Here is a 22,294-nt window from a genome sequence, read left to right on the forward strand (position 1 = left end):
CCCCCCTCCTCCTCCCCCCTCCTCCCCCCCCCTCCTCCTCCCCCCTCCTCCTCCTCCCCCCTCCTCCTCCTCCCCCCCGGTCTCTCACCTGTTGACCGTGTCTCCGGGACCGTCACACTTTACGACAGTCCCGCTGCCGGATTCCGGATTGCGGGTGTCGGGTTTTGCGGCTGCGCGGCCCCGGGATGAGGCCTGCGGTGAGTGAGAGAGAACAGCGGGGGGGGGCACCGAGTGTGTGTGTGAGAGGTGGAGGGGGTGATACAGTCAGTGTGAGGGGAGGGAGAATGTGAGAGACAGACTTGTTGCGGTTGCGTTTGGGGGTGGGGGGAGGTTGGAGTGGGGGTGTGTGTTGGGTAGAGGGTGTGGGGTGAGGTAAGGTTGGAGTTGGGGGGGTGGGGGTGTGTGTTGGGTAGAGGGTTGGGGTGGGGTAAGGTTGGAGTTGGGGGGGTGGGGGGTTGTGTTGGGTAGAGGGTTGGGGTGGGGTAAGGTTGGAGTTGGGGGGGTGGGGGTTGGAGTTGGGGGGGTGGGGGTGTGTGTTGGGTAGAGGGTGTGGGGTGGGGTAAGGTTGGAGTTGGGGGGGTGGGGGTGTGTGTTGGGTAGAGGGTGTGGGGTGGGGTAAGGTTGGAGTTGGGGGGGTGGGGGTGTGTGTTGGGTAGAGGGTGTGGGGTGGGGTAAGGTTGGAGTTGGGGGGGTGGGGGTGTGTGTTGGGTAGAGGGTGTGGGGTGAGGTAAGGTTGGAGTTGGGGGGGTGGGGGTGTGTGTTGGGTAGAGGGTTGGGGTGGGGTAAGGTTGGAGTTGGGGGGGTGGGGGGGTGTGTGTGGGTAGAGGGTTGGGGTGGGGTAAGGTTGGAGTTGGGGTTGGAGGTTGGAGTTGGGGTGGGGGTTGGAGTTGGGGGGGTGGGGGGGTGTGTTGGGTAGAGGGTGTGGGGTGAGGTAAGGTTGGAGTTGGGGGGGTGGGGGTGTGTGTTGGGTAGAGGGTGTGGGGTGAGGTAAGGTTGGAGTTGGGGGGGTGGGGGTGTGTGTTGGGTAGAGGGTTGGGGTGGGGTAAGGTTGGAGTTGGGGGGGTGGGGTGTGTGTTGGGTAGAGGGTTGGGGTGGGGTAAGGTTGGAGTTGGGAGGGTGGGGGTGTGTGTTGGGTAGAGGGTGTGGGGTGGGGTAAGGTTGGAGTTGGGGGGGTGGGGGTGTGTGTTGGGTAGAGGGTGGGGGGTGTGGGGTGAGGTAAGGTTGGAGTGGGGGGGTGGGGGTGTGTGTTGGGTAGAGGGTGGGGGGTGTGGGGTGAGGTAAGGTTGGAGTTGGGGGGGTGGGGGGGTGTGTTGGGTAGAGGGTTGGGGGTGTGGGGTGGGGTTGTTGGGTAGAGGGTTGGGGGTGTGGGGTGGGGTTGGGTGGGTGTGGGGAATCTCAGGAATGTCAGGGAACATTGGGTTAAGTCAAGGGGAGGAACTGAACAAAATCAAAATGACAGGAGCGAATTGGTGATGATGTTGCCCGGAACATTGATTCTCTTGCTCCTCAGATGCTGCCTGACCTGCTGTGCTTTCCCAGCCCCACTCTGATCTGCAGTCCTCACTTTCACCTCGGAGGGAAATGGTGTTGGGAAATTAATGGCTGATAAATCCCAGGCTATGATAATCTATTTCCTGGAGCAGTTAAAGAAGTAGCCTCAGCAGTAGTGGATTCATTGGTGCTCATCTTTCAAGATTGCATGGTAACTTATATAAAAACATTTTTAAAAAAAACGTATAAATACAGAAATTGCTGGGAAAACTCACCAGATCCAGCAGTGTCTGAGGAGAGGAATTAAAGTTAACATTTCAGGGTAAAAAATGAGGTCTGCAGATGCTGGAGATCACAGCTGCAAATGTGTTGCTGGTCAAAGCACAGCAGGCCAGGCAGCATCTCAGGAATAGAGAATTCGACGTTTCGAGCATGATCTTTCTCCAGAACTGATGTAGAAACTGAGAAGGGGGTGGAGTAAACGATTGGTGGAGATAGTCCAAAAAGAGAGAGAGAAACAGTTTGACAAAGGAGTGGATAGTGGTCAGCCTAGGAGAATGAGTAGCTGCTAATGGGGAATAGTAATGGCTAACAATGGGTTGTTCTTATTCCTCTTTCCCATTTTGTTCCTCCTTTATTCCCTCACACTCCCTCTGTGTCCCTCAACATTATTCCCCCTTGCTTCCTCTCCTGCTGTCCCTCAATCTAGTCTATTGCATTCACTACTCGCTGGTCTTCTCTACAAAGCAGAATGAAATATAGACTAATTGACTACAGACTAATATAGACTGTATAGACTAATTTGCAACACACCTACATTCTCTGCAAAAAGGATCCTGAGCTTCCCATTGCCTGCCACTTCAACACACCACCTTGTTCCTTGGCCTTTCTCAAGCTTGCTGCAGTGCTCCAGCAAACTACAGTACAAGCTGGAAGAATAGCACCTCACCTTTCACTTGGGAACTCTACAGTCTTCTGGACTCAATATTGAGTTTAAAAATTTTAGAAACAAAAACTGAAGTAGTAGGAAAAGCTCAGCAGAATCTGTGGAGAGGAATCAGAGTTAAAGTTCAGGTTGTGACCCTCAGAACTCATGACAGTTTTAGGACTGAGCACTTTCCTCCACCTCCACACACACTTGGTCTGCAATTTATACTTAGTCAAAATGTGTGGTGCTGGAAAAGCACAGTGGGTCAGGCAGCATCTGAGAAGCAGGAAAGTCTACATTTTGGGCTCTCTGTCATTTCACAGAACCTGTTGTTAGCCACTAATAGTCCTAGTTAGCAGATATTCATTTTGCTAGGCTGACCATTATTTGTCCAAAATCTGGTTGAAGATTTGTAGCTCGGGTATCCGTTGTGGTTCTGCTCGCCGAGCTGGAAGTTTTTGCTGCAAACGTTTCGTTCCCTGGCTAGGGAACATCATCAGTGCTGTTGGAGCCTCGTGTGAAGCGCTGCTTTGATGTTACCAGATTTTAAACACTTACGGGCGAGAACGCTGAAACAAGCCAGGAAATGGGAATCCTGCGCTAACCGCCTCAGCGCAATATATGAACAACTCCGGTTCCTCCACGAAAAAGGAAACATCAAAGCAGCGCTTCACACGAGGCTCCAACAGCACTGATGATGTTCCCTAGCCAGGGAACGAAACGTTTGCAGCAAAAACTTCCAGCTCGGCGAGCAGAACCACAACATTATTTGTCCAACTTTTTTTCTTTTTGGGCTCGATCTCCACCTATCGTTTACTCCTTACCCCCTTCCCCACCTTGTCTTTTTTTTAGATTAGATTACTTACGGTGTGGAAACAGGCCCTTCGGCCCAACAAGTCCACACTGACCCGCCGAAGCGCAACCCACCCATACCCCACATCCACCCCTTACCTAACACTATGGGCAATTTAGCATGGCCAATTCACCTGGCCCGCACATCTTTGGACTGTGGGAGGAAACCGGCGCACCCGGAGGAAATCCACGCAGACACGGGGAGAACGTGCAAACTCCACACAGTCAGTGGCCTGAGTCGGGAATTGAACCCGGGTCTCAGGCGCTGTGAGACAGCAGTGCTAACCACTGTGCCACCGTGCCGCCCACATTTCTGCATTAAAACCAAATTTTTCCCGAACTGCCATCAGTTGCGAAGTTGATCAGGGTGAGCCAGTTTACTTGAAGGCTTTTGATAAGGTCCCCATTAAGAGAAAGCATATAAAATGAAAGTGTGTCAGTTGGGCAAAGTATATTAACACAGATTTGTTTTTTGAAGTATGCACTAAGATTATTTCAAATATTTTTTATATGATGCAATAGAGTTAATTTTTTCCTTTCGTGTGTAATTTTTTTTATGTCTTTGTGTTAAACTTTAAGTCAGCCTGTTGTGAATCTGCTCAGTCACTCACCACCACAATAAAGAAATTGCAAAAATGCAACTTTTGGTCCATCTACCAAGCCAGGTTTTACTGAAGGACCTGACTGGTCCAGTATCACAATCAGCCAGGATCATACCCTCTTTTAGTTTCCTGCCCTGCCATTTTTTCCCTGAGGTGCAGTCAATAATGAGGTGTTGTCTTTCTCTTGTCCGGTCCATTTTCTATAAAATGTGAAGGAGTGATCTGAGGTTGCTTGGTGCCTTAAACTCCCTGGTCCCATTGAGCTCTTCAATTATTGGACTAATTGTATTCATGTGATCCTGATTCAAGTTGCATCATGCTTTTGTCAGTCAGAGCTCAGTCTAGAGAGGATAAAAGACAAGAGCATCTCTGGAGAAAAGTGGAGTTAATGTTTCAGGGTGACCACCTTTCACTTGGACTGAAGTGAAATAGAAATGTAAAGGTTTTTAAGGTGGGAGTGGAGTAGGAAGAACAAAGGAGCAGCTTATGGTTGTGTGGAGGCCAGAGACGTTAAATAACAGATGATTTTATAACACAGAAACCAAAAACACTGCTCATGGATGTATTGAAGAGACAAAAATTGTGTCCAAATGTGATTTGAATTGCTACATTAAAAACATCCAAACGCAGCGTGAAGGGATAACAAAACATGGTGAAGACAAATGTGACAAAAGTTTAAAAAGGAAGAAAGACGGGATAAAATGTACGTAGATGTTATGGCCTAAAGTTGTTCAGCCCAGGAGGTTCAGTTAGTTGTATTCTTGACTGATGTGACTACTGAGACTTGGGACCATAATCTCGACTAACACTCCAGTCTTCAAAGAATGCTGCATTGTGGAAATGTCATTCTTCAAATAAAAGATTAACCGTGGCACAGTCTCCTCAGGCAGATGTCTGGGGAACAATGGGAAAGTTTTCCCTGATTTCCTAGCCCCTCAAGCTCTTCATTGAGAGGTTATTTCCTATCTTTATCAGAACGCTGTCTGCAAATTCCTATCCCATGACAGTGACTATTGACTGTAAAATGCTTTGGGACATTTGAGGTTACCAAAAGTGCGATACAGTTGAAATACCTGGTGCTGGAAAAGCACAGCTGAAAAATGTGTTGCTGGAAAAGCGCAGCAGGTCAGGCAGCATCCAAGGAGCAGGAGAATCGATGTTTCGGGCATAAGCCCTTCTTCAGGAATCCTTCCTGAAGAAGGGCTTATGCCCGAAACGTCGATTCTCCAGGAATCATCACAGCCAGTCAGGCAGCATCCAAGGAGTAGGAGAGTCAACGTTTCAAGCATAAGCTCTTCATGAGGAATTTCTGATTTCCTGATTCAGATTCCTGATGAGCTTATGCTTGAAACGTTGACTCTCCTGGATGCTGCCTGACCAGCTGTGCTTTTCCAGCACCAGGCTTTTCGATTCTGATCTCCTGCATCTGCAGTCCACATTTTCTCCTAGTGCTATTGAGTTACAGGAGTTTACTTTTTAAAAGAATATCAAGGTCACTTGCAACTATTGAAAGAAATGACATGCAAAATAATTGAATTTTTATATTTCCTTTTATTTCTCAGATATTGCAAGCTGGGTTTCTGGATGTAAATCAGATTGGAACACCAGGACGGCCGTATTGATGTAAGTTGTTAGTTCCCGTTGATTGACACAGGAGTTCATTGTGGGAGCTGTGCACTACTGGTGCCACAATGCTGTTCTCACTGCGGGAGCTGGTGCAGTGGCTGGGATTTGCCACGTTTGAAATGCTGCTGCACCTAGTTGCCTTCCTGGTATTCTCCGTGCTGCTTGCTGTGAAGGTGGACAATTTTGCGAAGTTGGACTGGTGGTATGTTTTCATCCCACTCTTCACTGCTGATGGGCTCAGCACCTACTTTACCGTGATTGTTTCCATTCGCCTGTTCCAGGACGGGGAGAAACGTTTGGCTGTCATGCGTCTTTTCTGGATCCTGACTGTCCTCAGCCTGAAGTTTGTCTTTGAGATGCTGTTGTGCCAGAAACTGGAGGGACAGAGTTCCCAGCTGTGGTATGGCCTCATCATGTCGCCCATCTTCATTCTCCTCCAGCTGTTGATGATTCGAGCTTGTCGAGTCAACTGAGCCCTGAAACCTTTCACCCCAAGCTTCCTGTTCAAGTTGTTGGATTGCCAGACACACATTCCCATGAATGTTGATGTTTGGAAGGGGGAAGGAGCATTGCATTCAGTTTAATAGAGCACTCTTGTCTTGCTGCTGTCCTGTGCTTGCTGAGTGCTGTGCGAACTGCAACATGGCCAACCTCGGAACTCCATGGCTGGCTTCAGGGGTGGAAACGTCAGCAAGAAAATGAAAGTAGAGACAAGATGTTCTGTGTTTTACTGGTAACGTGCAGCTTGGGCTGAGGCTGTAGCGGTATCCTGTCCTGCCATTCTGAAATCAAGGCCTTTAGAGAGGGAGGATGCTGTTGCCTGCAAAGCCATGTCCCACTTTGACATTTTAACCTACCAGCCATTCACACAGGTGACTCTTGCTGCTCGAGAAGTTGTGTTTGGGCTGTACTTACTTAAACTGCTCCAAGTGTGGTGGTGTTGTGGAGTTTTGAGCCCTGCAGTTTTCAGGGGGAAAATTGTTCCGATGATTTTTGAGATAAGCAAAGACAACCTTTCATTGTTAGTAATATTCTTCTTGGACCACGAGCAGTGCAAGGATGCAGTAATTAAGATCATCATTGCACTTAATTATAAAAAACATTTACTTCCCTATTCCTCTGTTTCTGCTTTTACGAGTTAATCGCTCAGCACCATATTCCTTCACTTAAACACAGGTAACCTGACTGAATTAAACACAGGTAACCTGACTGAATTAAACACAGGTAACCTGACTGAGTTTCAATGTGTCTAATGAAGCATTTTACAAAATGGACAAATCTTAAACAACGACCCAGTTTCAAACCTGGTGTTTGAACTTTTTCAAATGATTAATGTTAACTGAATTATTATGAATTTAAGAGGGACATTTGATGTTCTTGTGTGAGGTTCCAGTGGTACCATGAATTCTGTGTTCTACATTGTGTAATTACAAAAGGTCTGTGAAAGAATATAAAATTCCATTTATGCAGATCTGTATTAAAGTTTGGTTCTGATACCTCTCACTTAACACATCAGGGACCTGGGTAAAAGTCAAGGTTTCTAGGCTGAAACCATCATGTGTGGCATGTAAGCAGTTTCAGATGGTTTTTATCATTACTCTCAACTCTCTGCATTATTTCCATAATAACATTAATGGAACCTGTCCATGTAAAATTGTCACTGCAGCTACATCCTCCTGTCAGTGGAGGAGCTGAAACACTCTTGATTGGTGTATTAACGCTGTGAAAGGTTCGCCTTGTCTTCACTCCAAATGCAGACTGATGGATTTATAAGGGAAAATTAAAGGAAAGACAACCTGTCCTGCTTCATGATTTGGAGATGCCGGTGTTGGACTGGGGTGTACAAAGTTAAAAATCACACAACACCAGGTTATAGTCCAACAGGTTTAATTGGAAGCACACTAGCTTTCGGAGCGACGCTCCTTCATCAGGTGGTTGTGACTCTGCACCTGATGAAGGAGCGTCGCTCCGAAAGCTAGTGTGCTTCCAATTAAACCTGTTGGACTATAATCTGGTATTGTGTGATTTTTTAACTTTGTCCTGCTTCAGTCATTTCCAATTGTCCCTTAACGCAGCTTCATTTTAAAAACTACTTTTTGTCTTAATCCTTCATGGATTTCCACTTTGAGGGTTTCTAACCTCATGTACAGAAGAAACAATTCAGTTCCTGTTCTACCTTTCATTTGGAGCTCACTGCTGATAATGTTCGGGATTTCCGACTATTTCAGTTGACTGAGGTTTGCCAACAGTTGTCAGTTTATCACTGATCCACCATTGCAATCTTTTCCAATAGATGTGAAGCTGGAAGAGCACAGCAGGTCAGACAGCATCCGGGGAGCAGGAACGTCAGTGTTTTAGGCGAAAACCCATTTGTCAGATGCTGCTCCTCGGATACTGTCTAACCTGCTGTGCTCTTCCAGCTTCACATCTATTGACTCTTGACTTCCAGCTTCTGCAGTCCTCATTCTTTTCCAATTTATTTTGCTGTTTTCTGAGGTGAATATTTTAAATCCATTTGTTCAAGATTTTGTATGTGTTCTGGTTCATTTACATATAAGCTTACCATTGTATTTATCTGTGTACCCAAGCTTGAGATTTTCCTGTCAGAGCAATGTCATTAGTGTTTCTTCTTCTGAAGTTTGTATTTCTGACACTGCTGATGAAGTTTCAGAGAAGTTGCAGGGCAGAGGCAGAGGTACGCTTCAGGGAGAAACAACATAGAGGATATAACCCAGACCAAAATCCCACATTCTGTGCTGGCTGGATTAAAGTCCACTATTGGCAGAGGGGTAGTATACTCAACATCTGAAGGGGGGGGTTAGCGGGTAGGCAAGTTGTCAGAAATTTGAGGGGTTGAAGAATAATTGATATGTTTACAAACAGAGTGGATCTCTCTGGGCCTCAAGAGTGTTGTCCTTGTCCTTACATAGAGTACAGAAACATACCCTTTGGTCCCAAGATCTGCTTCCATCACCAAAACTAGTAAAAATCAATTAAATCATATAAAAGACAAGTCCATGTTTCAGAAACAGAAAGAGAGATTGCTGGAGAGATTCACATTGGCAGCATCTATTCAAAGAAGAGACACTGAACCCAAAACATTGACTCTGTTTCTCCCTCCCCAGGTGCTGCCATTTCATGTAAAAGTGGAATAATCAAATGAATTATTGTAACTACTTATTGCTCTTAGGATTAAATTTCAAAGCTGTGTGTAGTTGTTATCTATTTCACAATGCTCAGAGTGCCTGGGCTCTGGACCCAGTAAGTTTTGATAGCTTGTATACTGCCATGATGAAGATGCACTGAGTTGATTTCTTTCACTATAATCTTGCACAGAACCACACTCCATTGACAAACTATAACAGAGAAACAGATGCACTTACATAGTGCCTTTTGCAACTTCACATCCTCAAGCACTTTGCATCAGTAAAGTACTTCTGAGGTTTTATCACTGTAGAAACATAGCAAAGCTCAGAAAGTAATTTGTGACCCCACAAGTGGCAATGGGTGAGGTTTGTTTTGAGTGGCAGATGCTGGGAATGATACCATTGCAAAGTTCCACTGTTCCCATGGGTTGTAGTGCATCTGCCTGAATTGAATCATGCCTGGTAGAGAGGCTTGAATCCAGCTTTCTGAATTGGAGCTCCGAGTACTGTGTGCTGAGCCATGGCTGGCTAGTTTGTTTGGGTGGGGGGGGGGGGAGGTTGGGGAGGGGTCAGGTGATTTATGTACACATCGTTGTGTTAAAGACAGTATTTTGAGACCAGCTGGTTTTTAGGCCATCTTATACGTAAGTGATGTTTTTGAGAGATTGACATGCATGTGCTGGAGTTGAGCTTAAAGCAGACTATTGCAATGGAATAATGTATAAATCAACAACACTGAAGAATTCATGAGAGTTCTTTATCATTCATTATCTAATGTTGCAAACTTTCAAGACATGAATATATACCATAATAAATGAGCTATAGCACTTCATATTTAAAGTCTATTAAAATCAGTTATTGCTACCTAAAACACCAAACAATTTACGTTGTCTTGTGTAGAGTCTATGTCATTATCGTTAGTAACTTTGGCATCATGGTTTCACAAGCACCTTTCCTCTGTACTATTGAATTAAATATTCAGCATTTTAGAAATTAGTTTATTTTACATGATAGGAATTAAGTTCATTGCATGTAACAATGACCCATTGACACAAAATTAGACTGAAAGTGCTTACATTTCCATGTCCAAGGATTTTTTTCTTCTTTCAACAATTATTCTGCATATTCTAGAGTTTATTTAAACACCTGTCAAAAATGAGCTTTTAACATCAGTCTGCACCCATCCAGCCTTTCTCATCAAGATGGACTGCAGCTTTCTGAAATTTCTCTTTGGGAGACCTTTCTATGGTTGATCATTTGATCATTTTGCTTTTGTTCATTTAACAGTACTCCCACGTTTTCCCCTGTTATAGACTGAGCTACAAACTTTCTTTTCTGTCTGGAAGTCATGGTAAGATTACAAGGTATTTAGTTTTGTTGATTGTTGAGTTTTCAACTAGCATTTGAGTGAAAATCTTAAAATCCTCCCATGTTCCTTTAAAGAACCAAAGTAATTTTTGTTTAGCAATTAATAATGACAGGACAAAAAAAAGTGCTGATTTTTACCCAAGATTGATTTCATATGAATATACACAGTAATTAATGGCTAGCATGACTTGAATGATCCCAGTATACCAGTAGGGGGTGATATTGTACCATGTTGAATTTTTCACTCCTGCAAAGTCTGACATCCCAAGCAGTATAATGGTACTGACATCTGAAATTTGTTTTAATTTTCACAAATGTATATTCACTCGAACCTAAATTTGCAGGTTTTATACATTATTGTTTATATTTTATGTTACAATTTTAGTATGAAAGAGCAAAATGTATTGGCGCAGTCTTAGAGGGCCGCAGGGTCTATTCCGATGCTGTATTGTTCTTTGTTCTATATTGATTGTGAAGTTAACATCCAGCATGGCGCAGTAAGATCTAAACAATAAATTGTGCTGCAGCTTTTACAATGCTCCCAAAATTCATAGAAGAAAGTGAGGACCGCAGATGCTGGAGATCAGAGCTGAAAATGTGTTGCTGGAAAAGCGCAGCAGGTCAGGCAGCATCCAAGCAGCAGGGGAATCGACATTTCGGGAATAATCCCTTCTTCAGGAATGAGGAGAGTGTGTCCAGCAGGCTAAGATAAAAGGTAGGGAGGAGGGACTTGGGGGAGGGGTGTTGGAAGTGCGATAGGTGGAAGGAGGTCAAGGTGAGGGTAATAGGCCGGAGAGAGAGTGCAGGCGGAGAGGTCAGGAAGAAGATTGCTGGTTAGGAAAGTGGTGCTGAGTTCGAGGGTTGGGACTGAGACAAGGTGGGGGGAGGGGAAGTGAGGAAACTGGAGAAATCTGAGTTCATCCCTTGTGGTTGGAGGGTTCCTAGGCGGAAGATGAGGCGCTCTTCCTCCAGCTGTCGTGTTGCTATGGTCTGGTGATGGAGGAGTCCAAGGACCTGCATGTCCTTGGTGGAGTGGGAGGAGGAGTTGAAGTGTTGAGCCACGGGGTGGTTGGGTTGGTTGGTCCGGGCGGCCCAGAGGTGTTCCCTGAAACGTTCCGCAAGTAGGCGGCCTGTCTCCCCAATATAGAGGAGGCCACATTGGGTGCAGTAAATGATGTGTGTGGAGGTGCAGGTGAATTTGTGGCAGATATGGAAGGATCCCTTGAGGCCTTGGAAGGAAGTAAGGGAGAGGTGTGGGCGCAAGTTTTGCATTTCTTGCGGTTGCAGGGGAAGGTGCTGGGAGTGGAGGTTGGGTTGGTGGGTGTGTGCATCTGTCAAGGGAGTCGTGGAGGGAGTGGTCTCTTTCCAAAACGCTGAGAGGGGAGGGGAGGGAAATATATCCCTGGTGGTGGGGTCCGTTTGGAGGTGGCGGAAATGACGACAGATGATATGATGTATGTGGAGGTTGGTGGGGTAATAGGTGAGGTCCAGTGGGGTTCTGTCTTGGTGGCGGTTGGAGGGGCGGGGCTCAAGGGCAGAGGAGCGGGAAGTAGAGGAGATGCGGTGGAGGGCATCGTCGATCACGTCTGGGGGGAATTGCGGTCTTTGAAGAAGGAGGCCATCTGGGCTGTACGGTATTGGAACTGGTTCTCCTGGGAGCAGATGCGGTGGAGACGAAGGAATTGGGAATATGGGATGGCATTTTTACAGGGGGCAGGGTGGGAGGAGGTGTAGTCCAGGTAGCTGTGGGAGTCGGTCGGTTTAGAGTAGATGTCTGTGTTGATTCGGTCGCCCGAGATAGAAATGGAAAGGTCTAGGAAGGGGAGGGAGGAGTCTGAGACAGTCCAGGTAAATTTGAGGTCAGGGTGGAAGGTGATGGTAAAGTGGATGAGCTGTTCAACCTCCTCGTGGGAGCACGAGGCAGCGCCGATACAGTCATCGATGTAGCGGAGGAAAAGGTGGGGGGTGGTGCCAGTGTAGCTGCGGAAGATGGACTGTTCCACATATCCTACAAAGAAGCTGGGATAGCTGGGGCCCATGCGGGTGCCCATGGCAACTCCTTTGGTTTGGAGGAAGAGGGAGGATTGGAAAGAGAAGTTGTTCAGGGTGAGGACCAGTTCAGTCAGTCGAAGGAGGGTGTCAGTGGAAGGGTACTGGTTGGTTCGGCAGGAAAGGAAGAAGCAGAGGGCTTTGAGTCCTTCGTGATGGGGGATGGAGGTGTACAGGGACTGGATGTCCATCGTGAAGAAGCGAAAATCATGGAGGAGGTGGAGGGCGTGGGTGGTGTCCCGAGTGTAGGTGGGGAGTTCTTGGACTAAGGGGGACAGGACCGTGTCCCAAAATTCATAACTTGTCTGTTGAAAATCTTGGGATTGTTCCTTTATCCAGGATGCCCTAGATTCTAAATTTTAAATAGTCTTGCCAGCCGGTCAGCTTTCTTTTTTATATTATTCTGAGAGAGAACATGTAGACTGCCAGCATCGCCTGCAGATCCAATTTGACATTCTGATATCGTAGGCAGTAAGGATTCATCTTGTCGTGAGTGAACTAATGATTTAGCTTAATGTTCCCAAGTACACCAAATGTGACACCACACTTTTGAGTGAAATTTTCTGTGTTTAAAGACAGTTTATAAATTTAAGTTTATGCTAAATATCAGTGAGGGTAAGATCATTCAGACTCCAGTCCTAAATTCTGAAGAAGAGTCTAGTTTTACTTGAAACGTGACTGTTTCTCTCTGTACAGATGCTGCCAGAGCTTGAGTTTTTCTTGCATGTTCTGCTTTGTTTCACACACTGCTCACATTGCTGCATATGTGTAGGAGACAGCAAGAGAACCTGGATAGCTGATGATTCAGTTCAAAACCTGATCACTCACCAGATAACATCGCTATAGTCATGGAGAAGGATAGGAGCAGAAGGTATGGGAAAGTATTTAATTGGCGGAGGGGTGATTACAACGCTATTAGGCAGGAACTTTGGAGCATAAATTGGGAACAGATATTCTCAGGGAAATGCACAACAGAAATTTGGAGGTTGTTTAGGGAGCACTTTCTGCGAGTGCTAGATAGGTATGTTCCATAGGTATGAGGCAAGGAAAAGATAGTAGAGTGAAAGGACCTTGGATGACAAAAGATGTGGAACATCTCATCAAGAGGAAGAAGGAAGCTTACTTAAAGTTGACGTAGCAAGGATTAGACAGAGCTCTGAAGGGTTACAAGGTAGTCAGGAAGGAACCAAAGAATGGACTTAGAGCAGGAAAGGGGCATGAAAATGCCTTGGTGGTTAGGATTAAGATTCTACACTTATGTCAGCAACAAAAGGATGGCCAGAGTGAGGGGTAGGGCTGATTAGGAATAGTGGAAGGAACTTGTGCCTGGCAGAGAGGAGATGGGGAAGTCCGTAATGAATATTTTGCTTCAGTATTCATGAGTGAGAGGGACCTTGTCGTTTAGAGGACAGCATGAAACAGGCTGATACACTCGAATAGGTTGATGTTAAGAAGGAGGATGTGCTGGAAATTTTAAAAATACATGAGGATAGATAAGTCCCCTGGGACATACCCAGGGAAGTGAGGGAAGAGATTGCTGAGCCTTTAGCAATGATCTTTGCATCCTCACTGTCCACTGGAGTCGTGCCAAGTGTTTGGAGGGTAGCAAATTTTATTTCCTTGTTCAAGAAAGAGAATAGGGATAATCCTGGGAATCATAGATCAGTCAGTCTTATGTCTGTGGTGGGCAAATTATTGGAAAGGATTCTAAGAGACAGGATTTATGATTATTTGTAAAGCAATAGTTTGATTAGAGATAGTCAGCATGGCTTTGAGAGGGGCAGGTCATGCCTCACAAACCTTATTGAATTCTTTGAGGATGTGACAAAACACATTGATGACGGTAGAGCAGTGGATGTGGTATATATGGATTTTAGCTGAAAATGTGTTGCTGGAAAAGCGCAGCAGGTCAGGCAGCATCCAAGGAACAGGAGATTCGACGTTTCGGGCATAAGCCCTTCTTCAGGAAATCAGCTGAAAATGTGTTGCTGGAAACGTCGAATCTCCTGTTCCTTGGATGCTGCCTGACCTGCTGCGCTTTTCCAGCAACACATTTTCAGCTCTGATCTCCAGCATCTGCAGTCCTCACTTTCTCCTCCTATGTGGATTTTAGCAAGGCATTTGATAAGGTTCCTCGTGGTAGGAGGCATGGGATACAGGAAAATCTGGCTGTCTGGATATGGAATTGGCTGGCCCATAGAAGACAGAGGGAGATAGTCAATGGAATGTTTTCATCCTGAAGCTCGGTGACCAGTGGTGTTCCGCATGTTTCTGACCTGGGACCTCTGCTCCTGTGATTTTTATAAATGATTTGGATGAGGAAGTGGAAGGGTGGGTTAATAAGTTTGCCGATGACACAAAGGTTGGTGGAGTAGTGGATAGTTTGGAGGACTGTGGTAGGTTGCAGCGGGACATTGACAGGATGCAGATTTGGCCCTGGGAAGTGGCCGATGGAGTTCAACCTGGAAAAGTGTGAAGTGATTCATTTCGGAAGGTCAAATGTTAATGCAGATTACAGGGTTAAAAGCAGGATTCTTGGCAGTGTGAAGGAACAGACTGATCTTGGGGGCTACGTTCATAGATCCCTCAAAATTGCCACCCAAGTTGATGGGGCTGTTAAGCCGGTGTATGGTGTGTTGGCTTTCATTCGCAGGGGGATTCCGTTTAAGAGCCGTGAGGTTATGCTGCAGCTCTATAAATCCCTGGTTAGACCACAGTTGGAATATTGTGTTCAGTTCTGGTTGCCTCATTATAGGAGGGATGTGGCAGCTTTAGAGAGAGTGAAGAGAAGATTTACCAGGATGCTGCTTGGACTGGAGGGCATGCCTTATGAAGAAAGGTTGAGGGAGCTAGGGCTTTACTGATTGAGCAAAAAAGGTTGAGAGATGACTTGAAAGAGATGTACAAGATGATGAGAGGCATAGATAGAGTGGATAGCCAGAGACATTTTCCCAGGGTGCAAATGGCTATCATGAGGAGACATGATTTTAAGGGTATTGGAGAAAGGTTTAGGGGAGATGTCAGAGGTAAGTTCTTTACGCAGAGGTGGGTGCGTGGAAGCACTGCCAGCAGTGGTGGTAGAGTTAGAAATGGGTTTTGAGAAGATTTGTAGCTCAGGTTGAGGTTCTGGATGTAGGTTTGCTCGCTGGGCTAGAAGGTTCATTTTCAGACGTTTCGTCACCATGCTAGGTAATACCTTCAGTGAGCCTCCGGATGAAGCACTGGTGGCATGGCCTGCTTTCTATCTATGTGTTTAGGTTTCCTTGGATTGGTGATGCCATTTCCTGTGGTGACATCATTTCCTGATATGTTTCTCAGGGGTGGTAAATGGGATCCAAGACGATGTGTTTGTTGATAGAGTTCCGGTTGGCATGCCATGCTTCTAGGAATTCTCAGACAGGGTCATGTGTTTTTGTGGCTAGTTGATGTTCGTGTATCCTGGTGGCTATTTTTCTGCCTGTTGGTCCAATGTAGTGTTTGTTACAGTTCTAGCAAGGTATTTTGTAAATGACATTAGTTTTTCTTGTTGTCTGTATAGGGTCTTTCAAGTTTATTAGCTGCTGTTTTAGTGTGTTGGTGGGTTTGTTGGGCTACCATGATGCCAAGAGGTCTGAGTAATCTGACAATCATTTCTGAGATGTCTTTGATGTAGGGGAGGGTGGCCAGGGTTTCTGGATGTGTTTTGTCTGCTTGTTTGGATTTGTCACTGTGAAATCAGCGGACTGTGTTCATTGGGTACCCGTTCTTTTTGAATACACTGTACAGGAGATTTTCCTTTGCTCTGCATAGTTCCTCTGTGCTGCAGTGTGTGGTGGCTCAGTGGAATAATGTTCTAATGTAGCATTTGTGGGTGTTGAGATGATTGCTTCTGTAGTTCAGTATTTGATCTGTATGTGTTGTTTTCCTGTAGACACTGGTTTGAAGTTCCCCATTGGCTGTTCGCTCTACTGCAACATCTCGGAATGGCAGTTTGTTGTTGTTTTCCTCTTTAGTGAATTTTATGCCAGTGAGGGTATTATTGATGGTCTTGAAGGTTTCCTCTAATTTGTTTCATTTAGTGATGACAAAGGTGTCATCCATGTAGCAGACCCAAAGCTTGGGTTGGATGGTTGGCAGAGCTAGTTGTTCAAGTCTCTGCATTACTGCCTCTGCTAAGAACCCTGATATCGGAGATCCCATGGGCGTTCCATTGATTTGTCTGTAGGTTTTGTTGTTGAAAGTGAAGTGGGTGGTAAGACATACGAGAAAGTGAGGTCTGCAGATGCTGGAGATCAGAGCTGAAAATGTGTTGCTGGAAAAGCGCAGCAGGTCAGGCAGCATCCAAGGAACAGGAAATTCGACATTTCGGCCATAAGCCCTTCATCAGGAAGGGCTTATGCCCGAAATGTCGAATTTCCTGTTCCTTGGATGCTGCCTGATCTGCTGCGCTTTTCCAGCAACACATTTTCAGCAGTGGTAAGACATAGGTCCACTAGCTTGACGACATTGTCTTTGCTGATAAAGTTGGTGGTGTTTGGTGTACGTGTAAACTGCCATCCCTAGATGTCACAGTAGAACAAACAGCCAATGGCAAATTTCAAACCAGTGTCTACAGGTCAACAACACATACTGATCATGTACTGAACTACAAAAGCAATCATCCCAACACTCACAAATGAAGCTGCATTGCATCATTGCATTATTCCAGCGAGCCACCACACACTGCAGCACAGAGGAACTACACAGAGCAGAGAAAAATACCTATACAGTGTATTCAAAAAGAATGGGTACCTAATGAACACAGTCTGCCAATTTCTCAGTGACAAACCCCAACAAGCAGACAAAACACGTCCAGAAACCCTAGCCACTTTCTCCTACATCAAAGACATCTCAGAAATGACTGCCAGACTACTCAGACCCCTTGGCATCACAGTAGCCCACAAACCCACCAGCACACTAAAACAGCAGCTAATGAACTTGAAAGACCCTTGAAAGACAATGAGCAAAACTAATGTCATTTACAAAATACCTTGCAAGAACTGTAACAAATACTACATTGGACAAACAGGCAGAAAACTAGCCACCAGGATACATGAACATCAACTAGCCACAAAAAGATATGACCCACTCTCACTAGTATCCTTACGTACAGATGAGGAAGAACACCACTTTGACTGGGACAACACATCCATGCTAGGACAAGCCAAATAGAGACATGCATGAGAATACCTAGAAGCATGGCATGCCAACCGGAACTCTATCAACAAACACATTGACTTGGATCCCATTTACCACCCCTGAGAAAAATATCAGGAAATGATGTCACCAACCCAAGGAAACCTGAACACATATATGAAAAGAGGGCCATAGCACCACTGCTTCATCCGGAGGCTCACTGGTGATGTTGTCTATATGATGATGAAAAGTCTGAAAGCGAATCTTCTAGCTCAGTGAGCAAACCTACATCCAGAGTTAGAAACACTTGGGACATTTAAGTGACCCTTGGATATGCACGTGGATGATAGTAAAATATAGGGTATGTAGGTTAGTTTGATCTGAGAATAGAATCGAGGTTGTAAGGGCCTGTACTGTTCTGTACAGTTCTATGTTTGATAGCACAGTAGAGTGATGGACATAAAGGGTTCAGAGAATTGTCCTTGTAAAAGAACAGAAAAGGAATAGACATGGAAGGGAATGTGTTCTGATAAGATGCAGTCAGTTTGAACATAGAAACATGGAAGGCAGCGTAGGCCATTTGACCCCTTAAGCCTGCTCTGCCATTCGTTGTGATCATGGCTTACCATTGAGCTCAGTACCCTAATCCCACTACCTTCTCAATCACTTGATCCCTTTAATCACAAGAGCTCAATCTACCTCCCTCTTAAAAACACAATGTTTTGGCCTTAACCACTTTCTGTGATATGAATTTCAGAGGCTCACCACTCTCTGTGTGAAGAAATTACTCCTCATTTCAGTTACAAAATGTTTACCCTTTATTATTAAATTATGACCCCTGGTTCTGGACTCCTTGATCATCAGGAACATCCTTCCTACATCTAACCTATATAGTCTTTTCATAGGTTTCTTTGAGATTCCATCCACCCCCCGAATTCTTCTACACTCTGAATAAGTTTGGGTTCTATTCACCAATCTTTCTTTATATGTCAGCTGTCCCAACAATCAATTTGGAAACCTTCACTGCACTCCTTGTTTGCAAGAATATTCTTCCCCAGACCAGTCGGGACCACAACTGTGTACAGTATTCCAGGTGAGGCCTCCCCAAAACCCTGTATAACTACAGCAAGCCATCCTTATTCTTGTGTGTGAATCCTCTAGCTATGAAGACCAATTTATAGTTTGCCTTCTTTTCTACCAGCTGCACGTGTGCACTTACTTACAGCAATTGGTGCACAAGGACAGTCCCCTCTCTCAGTTTATAGCCATTCAAATAATAATCTGCCTTACTATTTTTGCTCCCAAACTGGATAACCTCACATTTATCCACGTTATACTGCATCTGTGATACATTTACCCATTCACTCAGCCTGTCCAAATCACACTGCAACATCTCTGCATCATCCCCAGAGCTCACCCTCCCACCCAGCCTTGTGTCATCTGCAAATTTTGAGGCATTTCATTTAGTTCCCGTATCTAATATTGTCTGCATGATGGCGAATTTTCTGGAAATAGCAAAAATGGCAAGAGTTTGGGGAATTGAGAGTTTGCAAACAACATGGGAAGTAACATTGTGATGAAGATTAGGAAATAAATATTTCAGAGTATGCATTTCAACCAACAGGAAAGGACGGTGAGCGGTACTGCTATTGAACGATGATTAAGGATGATGAGAAAATGTCTCTGATTAGAAAATTAGGAAGTATAATCAGTATGGGTGGAGATTAAGAATAACAATGGTTAGAAAATATTGGTGAGAGTAGTTAACAGGCCTGCTAGCAGAAAGTAAACAATTGGACAAAATAAGGATAAAACAACAAACTTGTATCAAAGGAGGTGTTAACTATTCAACAGGAAAACTGGAGCAATCAATGACATAGCTTACAAGAGAAGTGACCAGTTCAGTGTCGCATCCAACTTCCAGCAGAAGAAGGAACCTGTAAGCAATTAATGACTTTGACGTAGGGGCCACAAGTAACATATCTTTCTGTTTGTCCAAAGCAAGGTCAGAATGTAAATTGTGAGGAAACAAAGATGCTGCAAAGACGCATAGGCAAGTGTGTGAGCAATAATGCAGGAAGTTGAACATAATCAGGGTAAACATCAGGTTCATCACTTCAGAATATTTTTCAAAAGGTGTGAAATTTTGGTGTATCCATGGTTACAAAGTTAGCATACAGGTGCAGAAGGCAAATGGCATGTTGGTTTTTTATTGCAAAGTGATAATCATCATCAGCGATCACTCGGGGTGAGTATGATTGTCCTCTGTAAAGAGCTCTATTTGTCAGTCTTCAGATGGTTGAAGGGGCCAATCCTGGACCCACAGATTCTATTGTAGAGTGGGTATTGGTGCGTGGGTGGAGATAGTGGTGGGTGGGCCTTCACAATATTCTCTTTGTGCAAGAGTCGCTTCTGTTCACAGTGGCGATAGTTTTTGTGGCGTATAGCACCTGGTGGATAATGTTTTTCAAGTGATTCCGGTTTATGGCTGTGTCCTCCCAGTTGATGTTGATGTGGAATTTCATGAGGTTGGCTCAGATGTTATCTTTGAAGCCTTTCTTTTGGTTACCAGGGGCACACTGACCATCCATCAGCTTAACATGACCTGTTTTAGGAGGGATGAGTTGGGCATTCGATGTCATGGCTGGTCCATTGGAGTTGCTGCTGCATTACTGTGGCGGTGATGCCTGCCCTGTTGGCCTCCAAGATGCTCGTGTTAGTGTGCCTGTCTTACCCAGTGATCCTCAGGATTTTTTCATAGGCATCTCTGTTCCAGTGGTTTAACATGCCTACTGTAGGTATTCCACGTTTCAGCTCTGGTTAGCAGCGTGGAAGAGACAGCGACTTTGTATACCGGAAGTTTAGTTTGGGCCTGTAGGTCATGGCTTCACACGCTCTTCTGAATTGGGCTTAGGCTACACTGGTACAACTCAAATGGTGCTGTATTCCTGCATCAATGTTGGCCTTGGAGGAGAGAAGGCTGCCAAGGTATGGGATCCACATTTTCAAGGGGATGATTGTTGACACTTTAATGTAGGAGAGGTGGAGGGAAGGTTGGGTAGTGGTTGATGGAGTACTACAGCCTTCTTTACATTAACAGTAAGGTGCAGAAGCTTATATTTGTTGGAAAAGCCATCCAAGATGCACTGCAGATCTTCCATAGAGTGTGCTGCAATAGCATTGTCGCCAACAATATTGAAGCTCCAAGTTGGAGGTCATGGAGACCTTGTCCTTGGCCATGAACCTGTTAAGATTGAACAGCCTGCTATCCATACAGTAAATGACTTGAATTCGCTTCTGCAGGCTTTGGGCAGTAGATGGAGGATAGTGGGAATGAAGGTGGTGAACAGGGTGGGTGCAATGATGCAGCCTTGCTTGAGGCTCATCTCCACGGTGAGGGGCTCAGATTCCAATCCATAGTTGCTAACCACTGTCACAGAGATGTAATAATACAGCAGCCTCAGTACCCTGATGAACTTATCACAGCAGCCGCATTGTGGCAGTATTGCCAGACAATCTGGCTCTCTGGCAAAGGGGTTGAGGCACAAGAATGAGGAAGTCTTGCTACAATAACAGAGTTTTGGTGAGACTACGTCTGGACTACAGTGTGCCATATGGTCTCCATTGTTAAGTTAGGATAAATTTGCATAAGCATCAATAAAAATGTCAAAAATAGGAGCAGAAGTGGACCATATGGCCCTTTTGAGCCTGTTTTGTGATTTAATAAGAACACGCTTGATCATCCAACTCAGTATCCTGTTCCTACTTTCTCACATACCCTTTGACCCCTTTAGCCTTGATTCTAACTTCTATTTAACTCCTTGGAAACATCCAAAGTTTTGGCCTCAACCCCTTTCTGTGGCAAGGGATTTCACTGGTACCTCTCATTCCTTAAATGGCCTACTCCATATCCTTTGACTGTGACCCACGGTTCCGGACAGAGCAATGGTTAACCAAATTAGTCCCTGGAATGAGTGCAATTGAAAGATAAGCTGAGTAAATTGATCTTATATGCCCCAGAGTTTAAAAAGATAAGAGGTGATCTAGCATCTTAAGGGATTTGATGTGGTTGACATTGAGAGGTCGTCTCTCTGGACCTGGGAAGTCTACAACATGGGACACAGTCTCAGGATCGGGGTGAATCATTTAGAACTTAAACAAGGAGGAACTTCTTAACTCAGGTTGATGAATCTTTACAAATGTCTACCCCAGAGAATTGTGGATGTTCCAACATTGATTATGTTTCTGTTGAGGTAGATTTTTGGTCACTTAGATATGTAAAGTGGTCAGCAATTATAACTGAGACAGATCAGTCCAGGTGTGAGGAATTGCATGATCTGCTCTGACTTTGTAGTTATTAGTTGGGTCTAAGCAACGAATGGTTTACGAAGAGGAGTCAGGTAGCTGATATCTAGTCTTGGGTCTAAGTCTAATCATTTGACAGCATCACCGTTCTTAGCCAATTGCATGAGAGCAACACTAGTCAGACTGCTTTTCCAGCTATGCCTTTAACATTCCCAACTCTCATTGTCATACTGTGAATGCTTCAGGGATAGAATGCCGCCCTCTGTAAGAATTTATTCAATTGATCTGAGGAATTAAAAGAGTTACTACATTTGTAGCGTTCCCCAAAGCAGCAAGAATAGCTACTTTGTGGTAATCCAGCTCCTGGTGACACAGCCTAAACTATGGGCAAAACTTGAAGAAGGAACAGGACCATCCGAAGCAAAATATTGCAGCTACTAGAAATCTCAAATATAACCAAAAATGAAACTGCAAATACTCAGGTCAGGTGGCACCTGTGGAGAGAGAAGTGGAGTTTCTGTTTTCAACTCGGGTTACATCTATCCCGTTGATGTATTTCCACCATTTCCTTTTCACTAAATAGGTTAATGTTGATCTTGCTGAAAAGAGAGAGACATGCTGCTGAATGTTCTTATATTTCACTCATTAGGACAAATACAAATTTCAAATGATCATGATCCTTTAAATCACAGGAGATCAGGTTGATCATTGCAGTCAACACAGGCTTTGGGGGAATCTGGTTGTCCATTTGTGACGTCTCCAGCTGGCTGTGG

General features: G+C 44.9%; 2 protein-coding genes across 4 annotated transcripts in view; one reads left to right on the forward strand and one right to left on the reverse strand.

The window, feature by feature from the left end:
- ndor1 (NADPH dependent diflavin oxidoreductase 1) overlaps positions 1 to 138 on the reverse strand; it is a 59,701-nt gene extending 59,563 nt beyond the window's left edge. The window contains exon 1 of the mRNA XM_060841258.1: positions 89 to 138. The gene's annotated coding sequence lies outside the window, so the exon portion shown is untranslated. The remainder of the gene's footprint in view (positions 1 to 88) is intronic.
- On the forward strand, positions 135 to 7,358 carry tmem203 (transmembrane protein 203). Of its 3 annotated transcripts, none has more exons than XM_060841260.1 (3): positions 135 to 197; positions 1,511 to 1,702; positions 5,436 to 7,358. In XM_060841260.1, exon 3 carries the CDS (start codon positions 5,565 to 5,567, stop codon positions 5,970 to 5,972), a length of 408 nt encoding a protein of 135 aa, XP_060697243.1. In that variant the 5' UTR covers positions 135 to 197; positions 1,511 to 1,702; positions 5,436 to 5,564; the 3' UTR covers positions 5,973 to 7,358. The 3 variants fall into 3 exon arrangements, with proteins under 3 accessions (XP_060697243.1, XP_060697245.1, XP_060697244.1); XM_060841261.1 differs by lacking the exon at positions 135 to 197 and adding an exon at positions 202 to 231; XM_060841262.1 differs by lacking the exon at positions 1,511 to 1,702 and having other exon boundaries at positions 141 to 197.
- Positions 7,359 to 22,294: the final 14,936 nt, after the last annotated feature.

The sequence above is a fragment of the Hemiscyllium ocellatum genome, chromosome 21, assembly GCF_020745735.1.
Source record: "Hemiscyllium ocellatum isolate sHemOce1 chromosome 21, sHemOce1.pat.X.cur, whole genome shotgun sequence".
Classification (NCBI taxonomy): domain Eukaryota; kingdom Metazoa; phylum Chordata; class Chondrichthyes; order Orectolobiformes; family Hemiscylliidae; genus Hemiscyllium; species Hemiscyllium ocellatum.